This window comes from Schistocerca nitens, chromosome 3 (genome assembly GCF_023898315.1).
Source record: "Schistocerca nitens isolate TAMUIC-IGC-003100 chromosome 3, iqSchNite1.1, whole genome shotgun sequence".
NCBI classification, from domain to species: domain Eukaryota; kingdom Metazoa; phylum Arthropoda; class Insecta; order Orthoptera; family Acrididae; genus Schistocerca; species Schistocerca nitens.
This window is the reverse complement of record NC_064616.1, coordinates 571880228-571901916: the sequence shown is the minus strand read 5'-3', so window position 1 is coordinate 571901916 and position 21689 is coordinate 571880228. Positions and strand designations below refer to the sequence as shown.

The 21689-nt window shown below is 42.5% G+C and overlaps 1 protein-coding gene across 1 annotated transcript in view; it reads right to left on the bottom strand.

The window, feature by feature from the left end:
• LOC126249662 (uncharacterized) overlaps window positions 1–21689 on the bottom strand; it is a 255623-nt gene that overhangs the window by 65270 nt on the left and 168664 nt on the right. Inside the window, exon 3 of the mRNA XM_049951342.1 lies at window positions 17350–17547. Coding sequence (XP_049807299.1) covers window positions 17350–17547 — 198 coding nt within the window. The remainder of the gene's footprint in view (window positions 1–17349; window positions 17548–21689) is intronic.

Below are 21689 nucleotides of genomic sequence, written 5' to 3'. Positions count from 1 at the left end.
ATTTGAACCATTATTATTGTAACGGCGCTCTTGTTAAGCAAACTAAGAGTTTCGTATATTCCTGGAGAACATGATACAATAGGAAGTGAATGTATACGATTTAGTGAAAGAGAGAGAGAGAGAGAGAGTTGTTGCTCAGCTATCTTTTTCTCGTGTCTGCGTTAGAAATAAAACATAACAGCGACTCCGAAACTCTTTCTCGCACACGCAAATGTCGCCCGCCCGTACATATCGACCGCACAATTCTTCACTGCTCGTGGGGCACATGCGGACACTTTTTTACGTGACAGTTTTCAGTATGGTGTGTTTTGGTGTGCGGTTGCGTAATATAACGGCAGAGGGCGGACCTGTACCACATTTACAGGACAGCCAACCGCAGCAAACAATTGCGCTAAGCCGTTGCCGAATGCTTTGCGTACTTAGCATTGCTTTGTGTTGTGCTTGCTCGATGTTTCTTTTCCTTTTTTTGGAATGAGTCCAGAGACCAATCTTGATGTGTCACGGGTTTCGAATACGATTCTCACAACACCATATGGGATCAGCGATCCATATGACCATTCGCAGGTGTGCAGAACGCGGACGCAGGCTGCCAGCCCAGAGGAAGGCGTGGTTGTTCCCCCGCACCGCTCTTCTTCCATCGACCGGCCTAAGTCCTCGTTTGCTTACGTTCGCGGCCAGCTGCCAGAAAATGTCCTATACAATATGAGTGCCATTTGTACGAGAAATAACTGAGCACGCAAAAATAATTTGAACTTGTAATCTGGATATTGGAAAGCAAATTTAAACAAATTACCAACATTTAAAACCAAATGCATTGTACTCCCAAAATACAGCAACTCCATGACTCTGGGAAGACAGTCTCAAATAATTAGTAGGTACGGTATGGAAATCCATTCGCCGCTTCTTCTCGTTGGCAAGTAAATCTGTCACTCTTGAACTGAAATTTTCGGTTGTACACACAAATGAATTTTCACAAAGTAGCATCCCTAAGGCACTCAGCCATACAGTTACAGTTAAATTAAATATATATCTCCTCTTTTCTACTTGTTTGTTGTCGCTGTCAATTGTTTGTCTATACTACGAATTTAATTTCTGCTGAATGTTGGTTTTGCCTAGAAATGAAGGACACAGAACATTATTCATGTGTCGCTTTGACATTCCATGTACTTTCATTTTAGATCATATATGACCAATATCAGTTGCTCCGGTCTTACACCAATGAAAATTTTTCCCAAATAACACACAAGGTAAACAATAAACAGCACTGTTTTCTTCACAGCCACAAATCCATTAGTTCTTTTAGTAAATTTCCAGATTGAACTTACAGCATCGATGTTATGTTTCCTTATGCAGATTTAGATTCGAAAGTGGCCTACCTTGCGTTTTTACCCGAATTTTTTCAATGAGAGTCCTGTCGCTACCGTAAATGGAGTTTTTAATCATTCATTTACTTTGCTCAGGTTTGTAACTTTCACAGATGCTGAATTTTTACTTAAAGAAAAAAAACATTCTACACACAGCTATACTGTTTTAATTACCTGACCTCACAATGAAATTAAACGCGTTTGGGCAGAACTGTATTATACGAACGGGACACAAACAGTAATGCTTCACTCTCGTTTTGAAAACAGGTGCTCAACACATATGAATACGTTAGTTTTTTGTTCTGTACCAACGCCCCTGCAGTTGTGGAATATACAGATATTAAAATAATGTCTATTAGTTTCAAAATCTAATGGCATAATAATATTCAAATTATACGTGACCAGTGGCGGCTGTTGTATAAGAGCACAAGAGCCTGTGAACATCGTACCTTATGACACATTGCGGATTTATTTGTTAGTCTTCTTTGAATCCTATTAAACGTAATCTAAGTGCGGTAATCTGAAACGCACGATACTAAATGTACTGCTCTATGCTACATTGGTACTCCTCTAGACGCCGTAAAACTTGTTGTGCACGTTTTAAGGAGCATTTGCGCATGCGCAACGGACCTGACGTAATCGCCTTATGAGCCAAATACATAAATATTTTATAAAAAACGTGCACGGTCACGGTGTGCACAGTTAGCCCTTAACACTCAACTACAAGTTTACATCAATGCCAACAGATGCCGCCCGCTGTGGCCGAGCGGTTCTAGGCGCATCAGTCTGGAACCGCGCTGCTGCTACGGTCGCAGGTTCGAATCCTGCCTCGGGCATGGATGTGTGCGATGTCCTTAGGTTAGTTAGGTTTAAGTAGTTCTAAGCCTAGGGGACTGATGACCTCAGATGTTAAGTCCCATAGTGCTCAGAGCCATTTTGAGCCACCAGGTGGCAGCAAACTGCAGCAGACTTTTATCCCCGTTCGTTTATCATAAATTCCGCTTGACGGTAGCACACTTCTCAGATACGCCAATTCACTCACTGTACAGTAAAATTAAGATTGGACGTCATTATATGTTGTAGTTATACTCATAGAAAAACATATTTTGTGGGATTCTGTGTCGTATATTAAGTATGCAGTAACTTAAGTTTTGGGTTTTATCATACAGTTTTCCATTGGAGGCGCTGAGAACCATAAACCACATCATCGTCAATTGTGAGACTGTAGCGTTTATTCATACTTCTGACATCTGTTCATCTTATGATGGGTCAGGTTTATATGTGCTGAAGGCCCACAGTGTATACATGAACATTCAAAAAAATCTGTCTCACTGGTTTGTCTGATGTTCCGACAATCATGTGCATTTGGTCCTTATGATTCTCAGCTCTTCAGTTGTAGTCAAGTGATCATGTCAGTAGACAGTACTACTTGAATTTAATCATTTCCACAAACGGCAGTTTCTGTTTAGAGTTGGTTGTAAACTGCGGAGGAATCAGCATTCATGTGTAATATCAACATGAACTCCGTTGAACCTGTTTTAAGTACTAACAGAAAGGGAAATTCATAGGAAAAGTTATCTGCAAAGGAACAAGGGCCTCCCAGACCAGATCTATTGACTGAGAAAGTGATCAAATCAAATAAGTGTGACTACAAGCGAACATTTAACAAAGAAGTGTATAAGAAACGTTAAGTTGTCGAGTGGGTGCAACGTAAGAATGTATGATTTTCAGCTTTTCTTCAAGCTGAAGACAACCGGTCCAAGTGTGCTAAAAATCAAGAACTTTATTTGCAAGTTTGAGAGAACGGGTAGTGTTCGTGATGACAGTGTTGGCAAAGTCGGTCATCCAAAAGGGGTGAAACACTTGAAAACATCGAGAAGACATGTGGCGTGGTTCAAACTAGCCCCAGTAAATCCTTAAGACGAGCTGCACAACAGGTGGGAATCAATCGGGAGACACTACGACAAAATGTTGTTGAAGACCTGCATCTCTTACCATACAAAATTCAAACCCATCAGCCATTAAGCCCCAGGGCCATTTAACAGCGGTTGTGTTTCGCTAACACTATTGTCCACAGAATTGCTGACCAGGGCTCTGATGTGAATATGGTTTGGTTTAGCGATGAAGCCCACTTTCATTTAGATAGTTTCGCCAATAAGCACAACTGGCGCACTTGAGGGACTGAGAATCCGCATTTCGCGATCGAGAAGTCTCTTAACCCACAATGGGTGACTGTGTAGTGTGCAATGTCCAATCACAGAATAATCGGTGTGATATTCCTTCGGGTGGCTACCGAACGGTATGTGAAGGTTCTGGAAGATGATTTCATCCCCATTATCTAAAGTGACCCTGATTTCGACGTGGTTCATGCAAGACAGGATAGTGTTTCATGTCCTGGAGGAGCACTTTGGGGACCGCATTCCGGTTCTAGAATACCCAGAGACCGCTGACATGGGCCTCGATTGGCCGCCATCTTCTCCAGATCTGAACACATGCGACTCCTTTTTGTGGGACTATATTAAAGGCAACCCCAAAACCACTGCTGAGCTGGAAACAGCCATTCAGGAAATCATCGACAGCATCAATGTTCCGACACTTTAGCGGGTCATGCAGAATTTCGCTATTCGTCTGCGTCACATCATCGCCAATGATGGCAGGCATATCTAACATATAACCTGAATCCGAATATCTGTAGTGACGTTTACAAGTTGATTAAAGTGTGCGCACGCCGTAGTTTGTAACCAATTTACGTTTTTTTTTTCATATGGTTCAATAATTGTCACCCTGTAAGAAGACAAATATGTACTATTGCACTGTTGGAGCACTGTAAATGTTGTAAGCATGTACACATGTCGCTCTTGTCAACTGTGACCAGCCATATAAAGTTGTGAAATAGCCCAAAATACAATCAGTAAGGAAACTGATTAGCTGCCTGGCATTAAAATAATATAACTCTTTTTGAGTAATTGCATGGCTGGGTGCTCTTAAAATGCTTAGGGGCACTATCACCACTATAAAGAAAACCAAAGTTTTACTACCCGCCGTATTTTGTTGGCTGTAAGCGCTACAAAGCATGACCATTGCCTGTGTTTTAAATCCTTGCAGAGAAAAGCGATTCCAACAGCAAAAACTGTTCCATGTATCAGCAACATCGTTCAGCCTGTCACGTGACATGCCTACTGAATGCATAGGAAAAGCGTTGATGACATAATGATCACCTCACCTTACAAAGCTGTCAGTGAGCTACCCACTGTAGACGGCCCTCCAGATGGGTAAGAAAAACGTCATCTTATAATTTCTTTTTTTCTCAGAATGCTAGAATAGTGTGGAGCTTGCACCAGTGTATGTGTCACCACTATACTACAAATTAACACAAAATCTGTACAGCACCAGGATGTCACACAGCTGGCCAGCTCCATACTGAATGCATTGTGCGAAGTGCTGCATCCTCCATCTGTCTCAACACGCCAGCCACGACATACGAACATAGAGATGTCGCTAGCCTTGACGATACATGTCAGATAGTATGCCTGGCCGGCACGTGGTGTCTCAAGACAGTGCGCTCTCATTCCAATTTAGTGGTATACAGTTCACGTAATTAATAATACAGTATTACTTGAATTGGAAAGCCTTCTACGGGGTGTCCCACTCGAAAGAGGCCCCACAAACATGTGTAATAGTTTCGCTGAAATTGCACCGAATGATTTGTGACGTTTGACGTGGCAATACTGCATTCTGCAACATCGTTTGATCCAACATGTTTGGTGACAATGTATCGCTATTCTGTCGAAGAGTGCGTGTTTCTTGTGAAACAATATTGGATTATTGGTTCCATTAAGATATGTCAGGAAATGTTTGTTGAACGGTTTGGCAAACATCATATACCATCTAAATGCTATAATACAAAAGTAAATATCAGAAGAAAAAGTGTCTGACGTGAAACAACAATTGTTGGCCTCTCCTTCAAAGTCTGTTCGACGTTCACCTAAGGAAGCGGAATGTCATGGAGTACATGTCACCGAGCTGCGAAGAAAGCCGGCATGTATCCATCAAGTTTATAGTCGTTCAGGAACTGAATGTCAATGACAAACGCAAACGCATTATATTTTTGCCATTTGTTTCAGCAATTTCTTTCTCAGAGGTCAGGAATATTGCTATAGACATGGTCCAGTGATGAGCCGTGGTTCCACCTCTCTGGCTAGATAAACTCTCAGAATACACGTCTGTAGTGTAACGAAAATCCACATGCTCTGATCGAGCAACCCCTGGCGTGTTCTGTGCAAAATTAAAGTGTCGCATTATCGGACTAATTTTTTTTCGAGTGTACTGTGACAAGTACAGTTTACATCGAAATGTTTCCGGAATTTGTAAACCAGTTGGACAATGAAGAAGTTATCCTCAGCTGGTACCAACAGGATGGCACCACATGCCACACATCTTGAGTGACCATGGTTGAAATCGAATCATTTTTCCCCAACAGAATGATTTCAAAAGGACTGTGGCCCCAAGAACACCGGATTTAACACAATCTGACTTTTTCCTCTGGGGTGCCCTAAAATGCAAGGTCTACAGGAACACACCACACAACATGGAAGATTTATGAGTGAACATCATCCGTGAAATCCAGACAGTGACACCAAAGGTTCTGGCAGCAACTTTCGAGAATCTGCAGCGTCGTGTTCAACTGTGTTTACAAGTTAATGGCGGTCACTTCCAGTACCTTTTGCGATTCACCTTTATTTCTCCATGAACAAGATGTGCCATGTTCATTTCATTTCATCTCCTGATTTTTATGCGAAGCATTTAAGTGTAATTTACTCAAATATTTGCTTGTGTGGCCTCTTTCGAGTGGAACACCCTGAATAAGTACACAGACTACAGAATAGTAGTTCACAGTATTCTGAACGGGTTAACCAACCTCATAGCAAAATAAGCTTTCAACATATTTCCTCATGATAATTATACCCCTCACCTATTAATCATACCTGGTCAGTCTCCCAGCCTGACAAACAAATCCTGCGTTATGCACATAACATACCATGAAAATCCGAAACATGTCATTCAAGTGATAAATATTTAAAGATTGGATCGTACATGATGGGTAATTGCAGTTATTTTTACAAATGTGTATTGACGTTAGCATAGCGTGGTGGAACTGTAACGCATTTAAACATACAATGTTTAGCGATAGAGCACTAAGCTAACACATCGAAAAGCAATATCATGATCATGTGATCAGATTATAACATCTTAATGGATAATGCAGCAAGTATGCTCGACACTTGGACTCCTTTAGGTACCCATAGCTTTAACAGACAGCCAACACACTAGAAATGTATAGTTATTCTTTGCATTCCTATCGTTACTGTCATAGAGACAAAGACTCTGACAAGATTTTGTCCGTATTCTTAACACTAGCAAACAAAACCGCTAGCAATGTAGTGCTTTTGTCAACTATAGTAACAGAAAAAAACAATGTATTGTAGTACTGGTAGAAAAATTTCGGAATCGAGACCACTTACTGTATTAAGGGATTCACGATATATCTGTTTATAAAGCTCCATTCACTTCTGAATATGCATAAAAAGGGATGGTTGCATTGCATCTAAATGTGGTGGACTAGATGTCATCCTATGCTCAGAAGTAGCAGTTGAGCAAGCGAGTGGATGGCTACCAGTTTACGCCTTGGAACTGAATGGAGGTGCAAAGACCAACAAATACTGTTTACAACTGTACTCTGTGCCAGTCACTTCCACAGAGTAGCAGTTAACGAATAAGTTATGGAACAGCTGCTGCGTGGTGTTTAACAGTTTTCTGCAGTATGTCTACTGGGGTAACAAGGCCCTAAGCAAGGTTCATGTGTTATGCATACGAAAATGGGGACTGAAAATGGAGGACAACAAAGACACGAAACGAAAAACTGGAGTATATGGTTTAGACAACTACCATAAACGAAATATATGAACTGCAATTGGAAAAAGAAGAAGGTATTTCAAATTCGTAAGCAAGTTCTACATATTGCTTTATAACCAGGAAGATATTAGCACTGACTATAAATAGCAATGGTAAGTAGCCATGCATTGGAGTACTGGTCGAAAAATGTTGGCCTTGAGATCCTTTACTGCATTAAGGGTGACACGAAAAAAAAATCTGTCTATAAGGCTCCATTCACATTTGGATTTGCTTAAAAAGGGTGGCTGTATTGCATCTAAATGTAACAGACTAGATGTTGTACACCTGGAAAGATAAAAATTGTTTTGTGTGTTTAAATACGATGGAATAACAGTTTTTAATGGTAAATCGTTTGCAAAAACCTTAAAATTACCTTAAAGTTCTACGTGAATATACGACGTTGGAAGTGGAAGCGGTCAACGTCAGCAGACATAATTTTTGAATTGTACATGCCTCATATGGAAAGTGAACTTTTTTTTTCAAGCCTCCACGCCCTGCGCTGGTAGGCTCAAGCTCATGTGATGTGTTTAATACGAATGCCAATGGCCGTCGATGCTTAGGCCCTGGTTTCGTGTGATACTGCATACGTTGTATCAATGCACTTGCGATCTCTCAATAATGTGAACACTGTGGCGTGATTCCAGTCCCTGGCACCCACTGTGCAGTGGTATCTAATAGTACAAGCATAAGCATAATGTCTGGAGCTCGAGCAGGCCACAGTGTTCACATTATTGAGATATAGCATGTGCGTTCTCACAATGTGTGCAGTTGGTTGGTTGGTTGATTTGGGATGAGGCGACCAAACAGAGAGATCATCAGTCCCTTCGAATTAGGGAAGGATGGCGAAGGAAGTCGACCGTGCACTTTCAAAGGAGCCATCCCGGCATTTGCCTGAAGCGATTTAGGGAAATCACGGAAAACGTAAATCAGGACGGCCGGACACGAGTTTGAACCGTCGTCCTCCCGAATGCGAGTCCAGTGTGCTCATGTGCAGTATCGTGCGGAAGAAAAGCCTTGGCTTATTCGGCCATCAGCATTCATACTAAACACATCAAAAGAGAGTACACTTCCCAGATGAGGTATGTACATCAAATAACACGTTACATCTACTGCCGTGGATCGCTTCCAACATCGTATAGCCATCTGGAACCTCAAAGTAACAATTTTTTGCAGACGTATTACGATTAAAAGCTGTTATTCCACCGGTTTTAAACTCTGTAATCAGTTGTTACGTTGATAAGTGTGCCTCATCTAGTCTGGCCCTTTTAGGTTTAATGTAACCATCCTTTTTAAGCAGATCCAGATGTAAATGGAGCTTTGTAAACAGATTTTTTCGTGCGTCCCTTAATGTAGTAAATGGTCTTGAATCCAACATGTTTTTGATCAGTGCTCCAAGGTAGGACTTTTTTCGATTGATATTTACAGTCTATATCTATATATAAACCTTCCTTGTGCATTTGCAATAGCTTCTTTTTTCCAATAGCAGTTTATATTCTTCCTTTATGGCATTTGTCTAAGCTACATACCCCATTTCTTCATTTCTTCACTTCGGTGTTCTCCATTTCTAGTTTTCTTTTTCCGAATACACAACACGTTAACCGTGTTTAGGGGCTTATTACCACAGTGGCATTTTACTGCATACAGAGAGGCGCCACATTGGAATGTGCCAGCAAGATGATGCCCTGGGCCGCTTCTGCTTCCAACGTCATGTAGCTGAGTAGAGCTTTACCTTACAATTCTTTGCAACAAATTAGCGTTAAAAGCTGTTATTCCATCTGTTTTAGACCCTACAAACGGTTGTTATGTTGCTAGGTGTACAACAACTAGTCTACCGCATTTAGATGCAATGTAGCCATCGTTTCTAAGCAGCTCCGGTTGTGAACGGAGCTTTATGAACAGATTTTTTTTGTGCATCCCCTTAATGCAGTAAATGGTCTATATTTCAACATTTTTCGGCCAGTACTCCCACGAATGGCTACTTATCATTCCTATTTACAATAAATACTAATATCTCCTTGTTTTTAAAGCACCATGTAAACCTTGCTTATGCATTAATGCATTCCTTTATCCAACTGGAGTTTAAATTCTTCCTTCATGGCAATTATCGAAGCCATATACTACATTTTTTCGATTCTTGAATTCAGTGTCCTCCATTTCCAGTTCTCCTTGTCGTATACATAAGATATTAACCGTGTTAGGGCTTGTTACTACAGTAAACAATCAGCACAACATCATCAAACACTACGCAGCGGCTGTTTTGTAAGTTATTTATTAACAGATACTGCATGGAGGTGATTGCATTAGTGTACAGCTGTAAATATTTTTTGTTGGTCTTTGCACAGGGTCAAACACATGATCTAATGATCTATTCTGTTCGCAGCTATAAGGTTCTATTTCAGAGCAAAATGGTAGTCATCTATTAACTTGCTAAACCGCTACTTCTTTGCATAGGAGTAGGTGTATAGCATTAAGTCCACCACATTTAGATGCAATGTGACCATAGCTTTTCAGCAGATCAAGATGTGAATGGAACTTTATTAACAGATTTTTCGTTTATCCTTTAATGCAGTACTCCAACATATGGCTATTTCTGGTTACTATGGCTGGCAAAGGCACCACATTCCCAGCGGTTTTCTTTGATAGTATTAAGAATAAGTACAAAATGTAATAAGAACCATTGTCTCATGACAGCAACTATGGGAATGCAAAGAATAGCTACACATCTCTAGAGACCTGATTGTCTTGCTAGCAAAGACATAGATACCTAAAAGAGTCCAGGTGCAGAGCAGACTTACCGTATTACCTATTAAGAGCTCATAAGGTGGTCACATGACCATAAAAATGCTTTTCGTTGTGTCAGCTTAGTGCTCTCATGCTGAACACTGTATGTGTAACTGTGCTACCACATTACGCTAATGTCAATAAGCATTCGTAAAAATACGTATGATTACCTGTCATGTCGATCCACTCTATAATTATTTATCAACAGCATAACACATTTCGGATTATCGTGGTGCGTTATGTTTAAAATGCGGGATTTGATCGTCAGCCTGGGACACTTACCATGTTGAATTAATAGATGTGGAGTATCATTATCACAAGAAAATATGATGGAAGCTTGGTAAAACAGTCCAGTGCTTACATATACATATATTCGCAAATACTAGCAGACTGAAACGCTAGCTAATTCTGTAGCAGACAAACTCTAGCTAATTCTGCACACATGTCGCTGATTCTTTGTGTTTTATCTGGAGTGTGATACAGTGCCATCACAATAGTATACTATGAACTACAGTTGAGCAATTTGTGTGCTTATTTTGGCTTTCCAATTCGCATACACTTAGTTCTCAAATTAAATATCTCAATACTTACAGTTTATATAAATTTCGTATCGTTAAATTGGAATGAGAGCGTACTGTGTCAAGACACGTGCTGGCAGGCATGTTAACTGATCTGTATCATCGAGGCTATTAACATCCCCATGTGCGTGTGGTGTGGCTGGTGAATTGAGTCAGGTGGAGGATGCAGCACCTCCTGAAGTGCACTCAGTATGGAGCTCGCTGGCTGAGTGACATCCTGTTGCTGTACAGTGTATCTCCATGTTATTTTACAGGTATGCGTTACTATGTGGTACCAACGTGTACATGGATGCAAGATGCATGTTATTCCAATATTATCAGGAAAAAATTACTCATAAAATGACTTTTTTCACATCTGAAGATCCATCTACAGTGTGCTCATCTACAGGGTGCTCATGACCACAATGTGTGTCCTCTACATTTGGTGAGGGTGTCACGTGGCAGAACGAATCAAATTTCAGATATATGGAACTTTTTTTTTGCTGAAGGTATCAGTTTAGTATGCGATGATGGCAAAGACAGGAAGTGGTTATGCTTCTTAGTGCTTGCAGAAAACACATCGACTCATTGTGGATAGTAAATGTTTTTCTTCCTTTCCAGAGTTGGTTGGCTGATTCGGTTGAGAGGACCAAACAGCGAAGTCATCGGTCTTCCCACAGTACATCATACTGTAGGCATTACCCCTAAATTTGTTAAAGAGAGCCATGCAATTAATAAAAAGAAGATTTGTTATCTTAATATCAGGCAGCTAGTTTTATAATTTTTTAAAGTTGCGTTTTGGTCTGTTGCCTCACTTTTTATGGCTGGACACAATTGACAAGTGCAACATGTGGACATGCTAACATCATTTTCGGTGCAAATGCAGTGCAGCAGTACAATGTAGTGTACCTTGTCTGTGTAGGGTAAATACTATAGCTATAAATCGAAGCTTCACACACGAAAATAGATCCAGTAGATGCTCCTGGACACGATGCAACAGTGTCTCGATTTACTCGTTAGATAATTAAAAAGTATAGACAGGTAGATGATAGTCTGCATTTGATGCACTGGTTCATTTTTGTTAAGACCTGTGATTTAAAATTACTTGACGGTATTCGATAAAAACCCTTGCGTTGGGGCATAGGTGCTGGTTTACATACATGGCAGTCAACAGTACGTTCTTCTGACAAACTGAGGCTTGCAAACATACTGTAACATACGCAATCGCTAAGGTATATTCACAGCACCATAATATTTAATGTACACGCGCTACAGAGTGTCGATATTTATGGAATGCTTAGAGAAAGTCTCCTGTTCTTTATTGATGGATACAAAAGGCATTAGTTACGTTAATATTGGCTACCATTTGTCGGTTCAGTCACACACCCACACACACAATTCCTCTGGAAGACTAACATTTTATGTGTAATTTATACAAACGGTAATGACAAAAGTATTTTACGTTCATATTTACCACCATTCTGTGGAATTTGCTAAGATGGCACACACATTGCAGTATCAGAGTATTTCACACCGCCATTTTTAAATCTAACTCTCACTGCAACACATATTGGTGTCAGCTATTTAGGAATCATTAATGCACAGCACTCCAATAATTTTTTTTAAACGCAAAAGCACTTCCACAAGATAAGATATATTTACACATCTGTCATTTCTTTATTTGGCTGGTACACGTGCATCTTGGTCTATCCTGCCACTTCTGTCAATTTCCGATTTGGCATCCTGCTACTCTGCTAGCTTTGTATCCAGTTTCCATTCGACTATATTTTTACAAGCTATGCTATGACGTCATTATTTTATACTGTCAAAGTATCTTATCGCGATGTCTGTGTGGTGTATGTATGGTGTACGTGTGGCGTATGTACAGTGAAAACGTAGTGTATTTGTGGTGTAATTGACGCGTATAGTCCGCAGCTCGTGGTCGTGCAGTAGCGTTCTAGCTTCCCGCGCGGGGATACATTCTGAATTTTACCCTTTGGTTTCTAGCACGGATCGAAATTGATAACATGTGGTCGGGCAATAGTCTGTGGAGTGAGGAGGCACATTTTACGCTACATGATGCAGTGAATACATGAGAACTGCCAAATTTGGGGTACTGTTAAACCGTGTGTTCTGCGCGATTCCCGGCGGGGTCAGGGATTTTCTCTGCCTCGTGATGACTGGGTGTTGTGTGATGTCCTTAGGTTAGTTAGTTTTAAGTAGTTCTAAGTTCTAGGGGACTGATGACCATAGATGTTAAGTCCCATAGTGCTCAGAGCCATTTGACGCGTATGAGTGGCGTAATTGTGAACTGTGGGGCATGAACAGTAATTATGGAATACGTGGCATAATTTTGGTGTATGTATAGTACTTGTGGTGAAATTGTGGCGCATGTACAGAGACGCAATGTCAGTTTACCAGTTATACACCTGGTTTACCAAATTCCTATCAATGCGAGAAAACCTTATACAGTTGACAGTTTCAAGACTCTGCTGCAGCTGCAAGTTTTACTTAAAGAAGTCTAGTGTGGGCTGTAGTCATCATATGGCAGTGAAAATTCGTAGGTATTCTAATGCGTTAATGTGAAAATGATTTACACTGAAAAAATTTTGTTCCGATTTTGGCCACCACGTGCAAGTCTGGCACTGAAAATGCAAGAAAAACGTAGGGTAATGTTTCCATTTGTAATGGATTAGGAGCGGGACGTGGCCAAAAAAAGTCTAACGTCTGAGAAAGGCATAATGTTTTATTAACCACTGCTTCAACATTTTGTTCAATAGGATCTCTAGAGACGTCGACTAGAGGCAGCAGCAGTTCCGGTGGAATCTGAGCTGCGTGTTCCTGTGTACGAGCGTTCAGATCAGATAGAGACCAAACGTCTCCCCAAACAGTGGTTTCCACACAGTTGCACTCTTCCAAAGTAGGACTCGCATGCTGTACATGGAGGTCTTGATAAAGTGCAGACATCGCAGTACAACTGACAGACCCTCTGGGCGTATTATCTTCAAAGAAGAATGGGGTCAGAATACAGGCGCTTGTGAATCCATATCACACAGTCACATACGGCGAGTGCAGTGGCTCTTCGCGCAGAACACACGGTTTAACAGTACCCCAAATTTGGCAGTTCTCATGCATTCACTGCATCATGTAGCGTAAAATGTGCCTCCTCACTCCACAGACTATTTGCCGACCACATGTTATCAATTTCGATCCGTGCTAGAAACCAAAGGGTAAAATTCAGAATGTATCTATCGTGTATCATAGGATTTCAGTTGCAGCACCGTTGGATCTTATACAGGTACCAGTGTAATACAGACTGCGAAACGATCTGTACCGTTGACCATGGGATAGACAATTCTCGTGACACTGCACGAGCACTAGTACTACCATAGGTACGTGCTGCATTGCCAGTTACTGCAACAGCAACCTCGTAATTACTTCTGCTGGGGAAAGACGCTTTAGTCTTCCAGTTGACACATTAAGCTCATCCGTGTTTTCGTTTTTCATTATCATCTTCTTTAAACCATTTAATGACATTGTGCCTCTCCACAGATCTTTCAGTCGGCAATATTTTTTCAATGCAGCATTGTAATTGCTGCCGTTCACATAAAACAGTTTCATTAACAGCACACAGACTCTCTTCTCGATAGCCACACTGTTCACTCCAGTTGCGGTTTGTCAAATGACAGCATGGATGTCATATCATCATACAGTGTACAGCGCCAGGTTTACAACTGGTGTCCCAAATTGGGACTAATTTTTTACAGCGTAAATCAGTTCCGCATTAATGCATTAGCATACCTACCAAGTTCCGCATTAATACGATAATTACAGCCCACGATGGACCTCCGCGAGTACCTGCACTTTAATTATAACCACCCGGTATATACAAGGTGTTCGTTTTAACTTGGGACAAGTAAATATCTCGAAAACGAAGCATCGTATGAAAAAAAAATGTTCCACACTCCTGTGTGGGCGGAGTCAGCCTTGTATTTTAAAATTGGAACCCCCACTCCATTTTATTTCATATTCGGATTCTACGCCATAAAATACTTACTGTTTAGTCTAACCGTCGCTTCCCATTCGTGGCAGATGGCGCTGTAATCAACAAATATCAGGTGTGCCTGTTTTCGCGATTAAGAACGATGAATTTGATTCTGCGTTTCATTTACGATGAAATTGTAAACCTTTGTGTCCTAACGGTTGACATTTGTGTTCGTAATTTACTTTAGAGCTACAAATTTGATTGTGTAGCACAATATGGTTACCCATTTCACGGTCGGTTAGAAACTATGTTGCACGTGGCCCAGGGACACTGACTTAAAAGCAATAGTTTTCTGTTTCCGTCAGGACGCTTGATTTCGGTAAGTCCCCTTGCCTCTCACCATTGGGGTTCGTGATTCCTGTGAATATCCAGGACAGGTGCATTTGTCACTCTCACTTTATGGACGTTTTACCTCATCACAATGCCTGTGGTCTGTATTCCGCTGGTAGCCGAGTAGCGGTCAGTGCAAGAGTTATTGTGGTTGGGTGGAAACAGATCGAAATCATTCACCCTGATAGTGGGGTTCCAGGACGGACACCGAAATCAAGCATTTCAGTGGTTTGGGGACTCACCACAATCAACCTAATAGGGAACAGAGACTACGTTACCATACAAGTAGCTTATCTGCCAGAGATGTCAATGTCTAGCCGTATTATTTGTACTGTAAAATCACATTTGCAACACTAAAGTAAATTTCGAAAATAAATCTCAACTGTTGGAACACAAGGGTTTACATTTACGCTGTAAATGAAATGTAGAATCAAAAGTTTCGGTTCTTAATTGCAAAAACAGGCACACTTCATATTTGACGATTATAGCACCATCTATCACGAAAGAGAAACAATGGTTTGAGTACAAAGCACGTATATTTTGCTGCAGAATCCGAATAACGCGGATTCCCATTCTATGAAACGGCGGATTCCCATTTTACAATAAAATGTTTACGACTCCTGAGTAGGAGGGGTGCTTAGGAAGTGGCCAGTTGTGGGACAGATGTATGTCCCGTTTACAAATATTTTCTTTTCACCTAGAACATTTTTTCATACGATATATTAGCTGTCTCCAGTTAAAACAAACGCCCAGTGCATACATCGCAAACTCCCTCCAACTATTACTTCTTTCATCTTCGCAGAGCCAGTCATGCGCATTCATGGTAATTGCTCATCAGACGGCCTTACCTCCAACATATCGCAAAACCGAACGTGGAGTATATTGAAGATTCTCCAGGGCACGGTGGCCATCCAGATTATTTAGTGTGAACCTTATGGGATAAAATCCACTGTTCAAATCTCTCACATTGCCTCTAAATTCAATAGACTGTTGTGACTCTACCAGCACCAAACCGTGGTGTAACAATGACTACCAAACCTTACAAGGGAACCTCCCCATCGCACCCCCCTCAGATTTAGTTATAAGTTGGCACAGTGGATAGGCCTCGAAAAACTGAACACAGATCAATCAAGAAAACAGGAAGAAGTTGTATGGAACTATGAAAAAAATAAGCAAAATATACAAACTGAGAAGTCCATGCGCAAGAGAAGTAACATCAAGGATGATGTGAGCTCAGGAGCGCCGTGGTCCCGTGGTTAGCGTGAGCAGCTGCGGAACGAGAGGTCCTTGGTTCAAGTCTTCTTTCGAGTGAAAAGTTTACTTTCTTTATTTTCGCAAAGTTATGATCTGTCCGTTCGTTCATTGATGTCTCTGTTCACTGTAATAAGTTTAGTGTCTGTGTTTTGCGACCGCACCGCAAAACCGTGCGATTGGTAGACGAAAGGACGTGCCTCTCCAATGGGAACAGAAAACATTTGATTGCAAGGTCATAGGTCAACCGATTCCTCCACAGTAAAACACGTCTGATATATTCTATACGACAATGGTGACGGCATGTGCGTCACATGACAGCAATATGTTGTCGACCCACCTAACTTGTACACTTGGCGAATGGGTAAAAAGATTCTTCTACCTTGCACAATTTAGGTTTTCTTGTGGATGTGATAATCACTCCCAAAAAGTGATGAAAATAAAAAATTAAACTTTTCACGCGAGGGAAGACTTGAACCAAGGACCTCTCCTTCCGCAGCTGCTAACGCTAACCACGAGACCACGGCGCTCGGAAGTTCTCACTATCCTTGATGTTGCCTATCTTGCGCATGGACTACTCAGTTTGTATATTTTGCATATTTTTTTCATAGTTCCACACAACTTCTTCCTGTTTTCTCGATTGATCTGTGTTCAGTTTTTCAAGGTCTATCCATTGTGCCAACTTATAACTAAATTTGAGGGGGGGTGCGATGGGGAGGTTCCCTTGTAAGAATAAACATTAAATATATATAGCGGCAACTGTGTGCCGAGCGCTGTTGGCAAGCGGGACTTTATAAACGAGACTAAAGCTCAGCATGCAATGCAAAACGTGGTGACGACGGTAACAGGACTCTGTCTCGCGTGTCAGAATGAAGATGGTGACCTTTGTTTGGATCGATTTGAAAGGTAGAATTAATTCCCCTTTAAATCCGCGGAGCGATGGGTGTGTGGATTTAGGCCGACACTGCGCGACCCCACGGAATCTCTGAGGTACGGATGAGAGGAGTGTTTTGGGTGGGACACGTTAGAAGAATGAGAACATAGCCAGAGAATTGCAGTGCAGACAGACCTGGCAGTCGAGGCAGCGGCAGTGGTCACTCATCTTGCAGGTGATGCCCCACTGCGCGGCGACGGCGCGGTACAACTCCTTGCTGGACTTGTGAAGAATCTCCGTCCTGCCCGTGGGGGTGCCTGCTTCCTGCTGCGCCGCCGATGCTGCTGCTGCTGCGGCCGCAGAGCTCTCTGCCTGCGCCGCCGCCATGCGGTTCTGCAACATGCACACGGTAACTTGCAAGTGCTGAACTTGCATCCGCGTCACACAGCAACGCCGCGCAGAGCGGAGTGGGGTGCTGGCGGACGCGCAGATCGGTGCATAGGGCGCTACGCATGGTCGAGACATTCGCAATAACTCTGCCCTTTTTGACTACTGGAGATTCCTTTGCGAGCTTGACATATTTGTTGAATACACCCAAGCGAAGTGTATCAAGAACTGTCAGTGAACTTAATAGTATTACGTTTATAATTTTCACGCTAGGTAAGTGTAAGTACAACTAAATAAAACTAATTTTCTCATGCCATATGCGTTTCGCCTTTATTTTCTAGAAACGTATGATCAGTGGCAGTGTTTTTAGATGCTAGTCTACATGTGTTCTTGTTCTACACTATTGGCAATTAAAATTGCTACACCAAGAAGAAATGCAGATGATAAACGGGTATTAATTGGACAAATATATTATACTAGAACTGACATGTCATTACATTTTCACGCAATTTGGGTGCATAGATCCTGAGAAATCAGTAACCAGAACAACCACCTCTGGCCGTAATAACGGCCTAGATACGCCTGGGCATTGAGTCAAACAGAGCTTGGATGGCGTGTACGGGTACAGCTGCCCATGCAGCTTCAACACGATACCACAGTTCATCAAGCGTAGTGACTGGCGTATTGTGACGAGCCAGTTGCGCGGTCACCATTGGCCCGACGTTTTCAATTGGTGAGAGATCTGGAGAATGTGCTGGCTAGGGCAGCAGTCGAACATTTTCTGTACCCAGAAAGGGCCGTACAGGACCTGCAACATGCGGTCGTGCATTATACTGCTGAAATGTAGGGTTTCGCAGAGATCGAATGAAGGGTAGAGCCACGGGTCGTAACACATCTGAAATGTAACGTCTACTGTTCAAAGTGCCGTCAATGCGAACAAGAGGTGACCGAAACGTGTAACCAATGACACCCCATACCATCACGCCGGTTGATACGCCAGTACGGCGATGACGAATACACCCTTCCAATGTGCGTTCACCGCGATGTCGCCAAACACGGATGCGACCATCATGATGCTGTAAACAGAACCTGGATTCATCCGAAAAAATGACGTTTTGCCATTCGTGCACCCACGTTCGTTGTTGAGTACACCATCGCAGGCGCTCCTGTCTGTGATGCAGCGTCAAGGGTAATCGCAGCCATGGTCTCCGAGCTGATAGTCCATGCTGCTGCAAACGTCGTCGAACTGTTCGTGCAGATGGTTGTTGTCTTGCAAACGTCCCCATCTGTTGACTCATGTATCGAGACGTGGCTGCATGATCCGTTACAGCCATGCGGATAAGATGCCTGTGATCTCGACTGCTAGTGATACGAGGCCGTTGGGATCCAGCACGGCGTTCCGTATTACCCTCCTGAACCCACCGATTCCATATTCTGCTAACAGTCATTGGATCTCGACCAACGCGAGCAGCAATGTCGCGATACGATAAACCGCAATCGCTGTAGGCTACAATCCGACCTTTGCCAAAGTCGGAAACGTGATAGTTCGCATTTCTCCTCCTTACACGAGGCATCACAAGAACGTTTCACCAGGCAACACTGGTCAACTGCTGTTGTGTATAAGAAATCGGTTGGAAACTTTCCTCATGTCAGCACGTTGTAGGTGTCGCCACCGGCGTCACACTTGTGTGAATGCTTTGGAAAGCTAATCATTTGCGTATCACAGCATCTTCTTCCTGCCGGTTAAATTTCACGTCTGTAGCACGTCATCTTAATGGTGTAGCAGTTTTAACGGCCAGTACTGTAGTTTTCTAGCTGTATTTCTGTTTTCTGTCTTTCGAATTTTCATTACCACAGCACTAAATATAAACAATCGATTACTTCATGTTACGTTTTGAATGAAGTAAACTACACAGAGGTGACAGAGTCAAGGGACAGCGATATGCAAGTCTACAGATGGTGGTACTATCGCTTACACAAGGTATAAAAGGGTCACTTCTACTCAGCTAATTCATGTGAAAAGGTTTCCGACGTGATTATAGCCGTGCGACGGGAAATAACAGACTTTGAAGGGAGAATGGTAGTTGGAGCTAGACGCATGAGACATTCTATTCCGGAAATCGTTAGGGAGTTCAGTATTTCAAGATTCACAGAGTCGAAAGCGTGCCGAGTATGTCAGATTTCAGGCATTAGCTCTCACTACGGACAAAGCGGTGGCCGACGGCCTCCATTTAACGACCAATAGCAGCGGCGTTTGCGTAGAGTCGTCAGTGCTAACAGACAAACAATACTGCGTGAAATATCCGCAGAAATCAGTGTGGGGCGTACGACAAACGTATCCGATAGGACAGTTTGGCGAAATTTGGCGTTAATAGGCTACGGCAGCAGACGACTGACAAGAGCGCCTGTGGTAACAACACGGCACTGTCTACAGCTCCTCTCCTGGGCTCGTGACCATATCGGTTGGATCCTAGACGACTGGAAAACCGTAGCCTCGTCAGATGAGTCCCGATTTCAGTTGGTAAGAGCTGATTGTAGGGTTTGAGTGTGGTGCAGGCCCCACGAAGCCATGGACCCATGTTGTCGAAAAGGCACTCTGCCAGTTGATGCTGCTCTCATAATGGTGTGGGCTGTGTTTACATGAACTGGACTGGATCCTCTAGTTGTGTTCGGCTACTAAGAGACCATTTGTAGCCATTCGTGGTCTTCATGAGGCCAAACGACGATGGAATTTTTATGAATGACGATGTGCCATGTCACCCGGCCACAACTGTTCGCGATCGGTTTGAAGAACATTCTGGAGTTCGAGTGAATCAAAATCTTTCACCGGTAACACTTCCACTATTATGGGCGGCTATAGACGCAGGAGCTTTCAGGAACTTGTGAAGTTGCTGCACTACGCCGGGCAAATGGATGTATTTCACAACTTTTGTCAACTCAGTGTAATGTTCAAATGGTACAAATGGTTCCGAGCACTATGGGACTTAACATGGTCATCGGTCCCCTAGAACTTAGAACTACTTAAACCTAACTAACCTAAGGACATCACACACATCCATGCCTGAGACAGGATTCGGATCTGCGACCGTTGCGGTCACGCGGTTCCAGATTGAAGTGCCTAGAACCGCTCGGCCACAGCGGCCGGCAGTATAGTGTTCATAATTACTGCTGTTCCAATGAAAACTCGAATGACAGAAAGCAAAAGGACAGCCATAAAACGAAAATGAACAAGAAAACACGAGAACAGCATCTACAAAACTTGCCACTTGTGTTGTCGTCTTCAGTCTGAAGAGTGGTTTGATGCAGCAGTCCACGATACTCTATCCTGTGCACGCCTCTTCGTAACTACTGCACCAAATGTCTATCTGAAACTGCTTACTGTATTCAACCCTTCGTCGTCCTCTACAATTTTTACCCTCCACACTTCCTTCTATTAACAAATTGACAAATCCTTGATTCCTCAGATGTGTCCTATCAACCAATCCTTTCTTTTAGCCAAGTTGTGCTGCAAACTTCTTAATGAGATTTTCACTCTGCAGCGGAGTGTGCGCTGATATGAAACTTCCTGGCAGATTAAAACTGTGTAAAGTTTGGAAGGTAGGAGACGAGGTACTGGCAGAAGTAAAGTTGTGAGTACCGGGCGTGAGTCGTGCTTCGGTAGCTCAGTTCAATTGACAGTCTGCCTTCGGCGGTGCTACGGCACGGACGTCTGTTTACGTCCCTGCCGGAGAAGTTCGCGCTCGCGCAGTTGTTTACCTCTTCGGCGTACTCGCGCGTTTAGACGACTCGATATAGAATGGCACATGCATACCGAAAGTCGACTCTCAAGATTAGTTTTTCGAATGAATATGCGAGACCGAAAGCCTACGAAATAGAAAGGTTCCTACGAGACGAAGTTAAACTTGACTACAACGAACTTATCGGAATCCACCTCTCCATAGTGAGCAGTGTTGTTTACGTCAAGCTGATTAACGATGTAGTATGTGACAGAATCATCCGAGATACTAAACATGGACTCAAATTTCGGCACTCTGATGGACATGTTGGAGAAGTAACTATTGATCATGCAGGACTGGGCTTACGAAACATACGTATTTTAGAAATTCCCTTCGAGGTTCCGTCTGACTTGGTCGTTGACGCCTTACGCC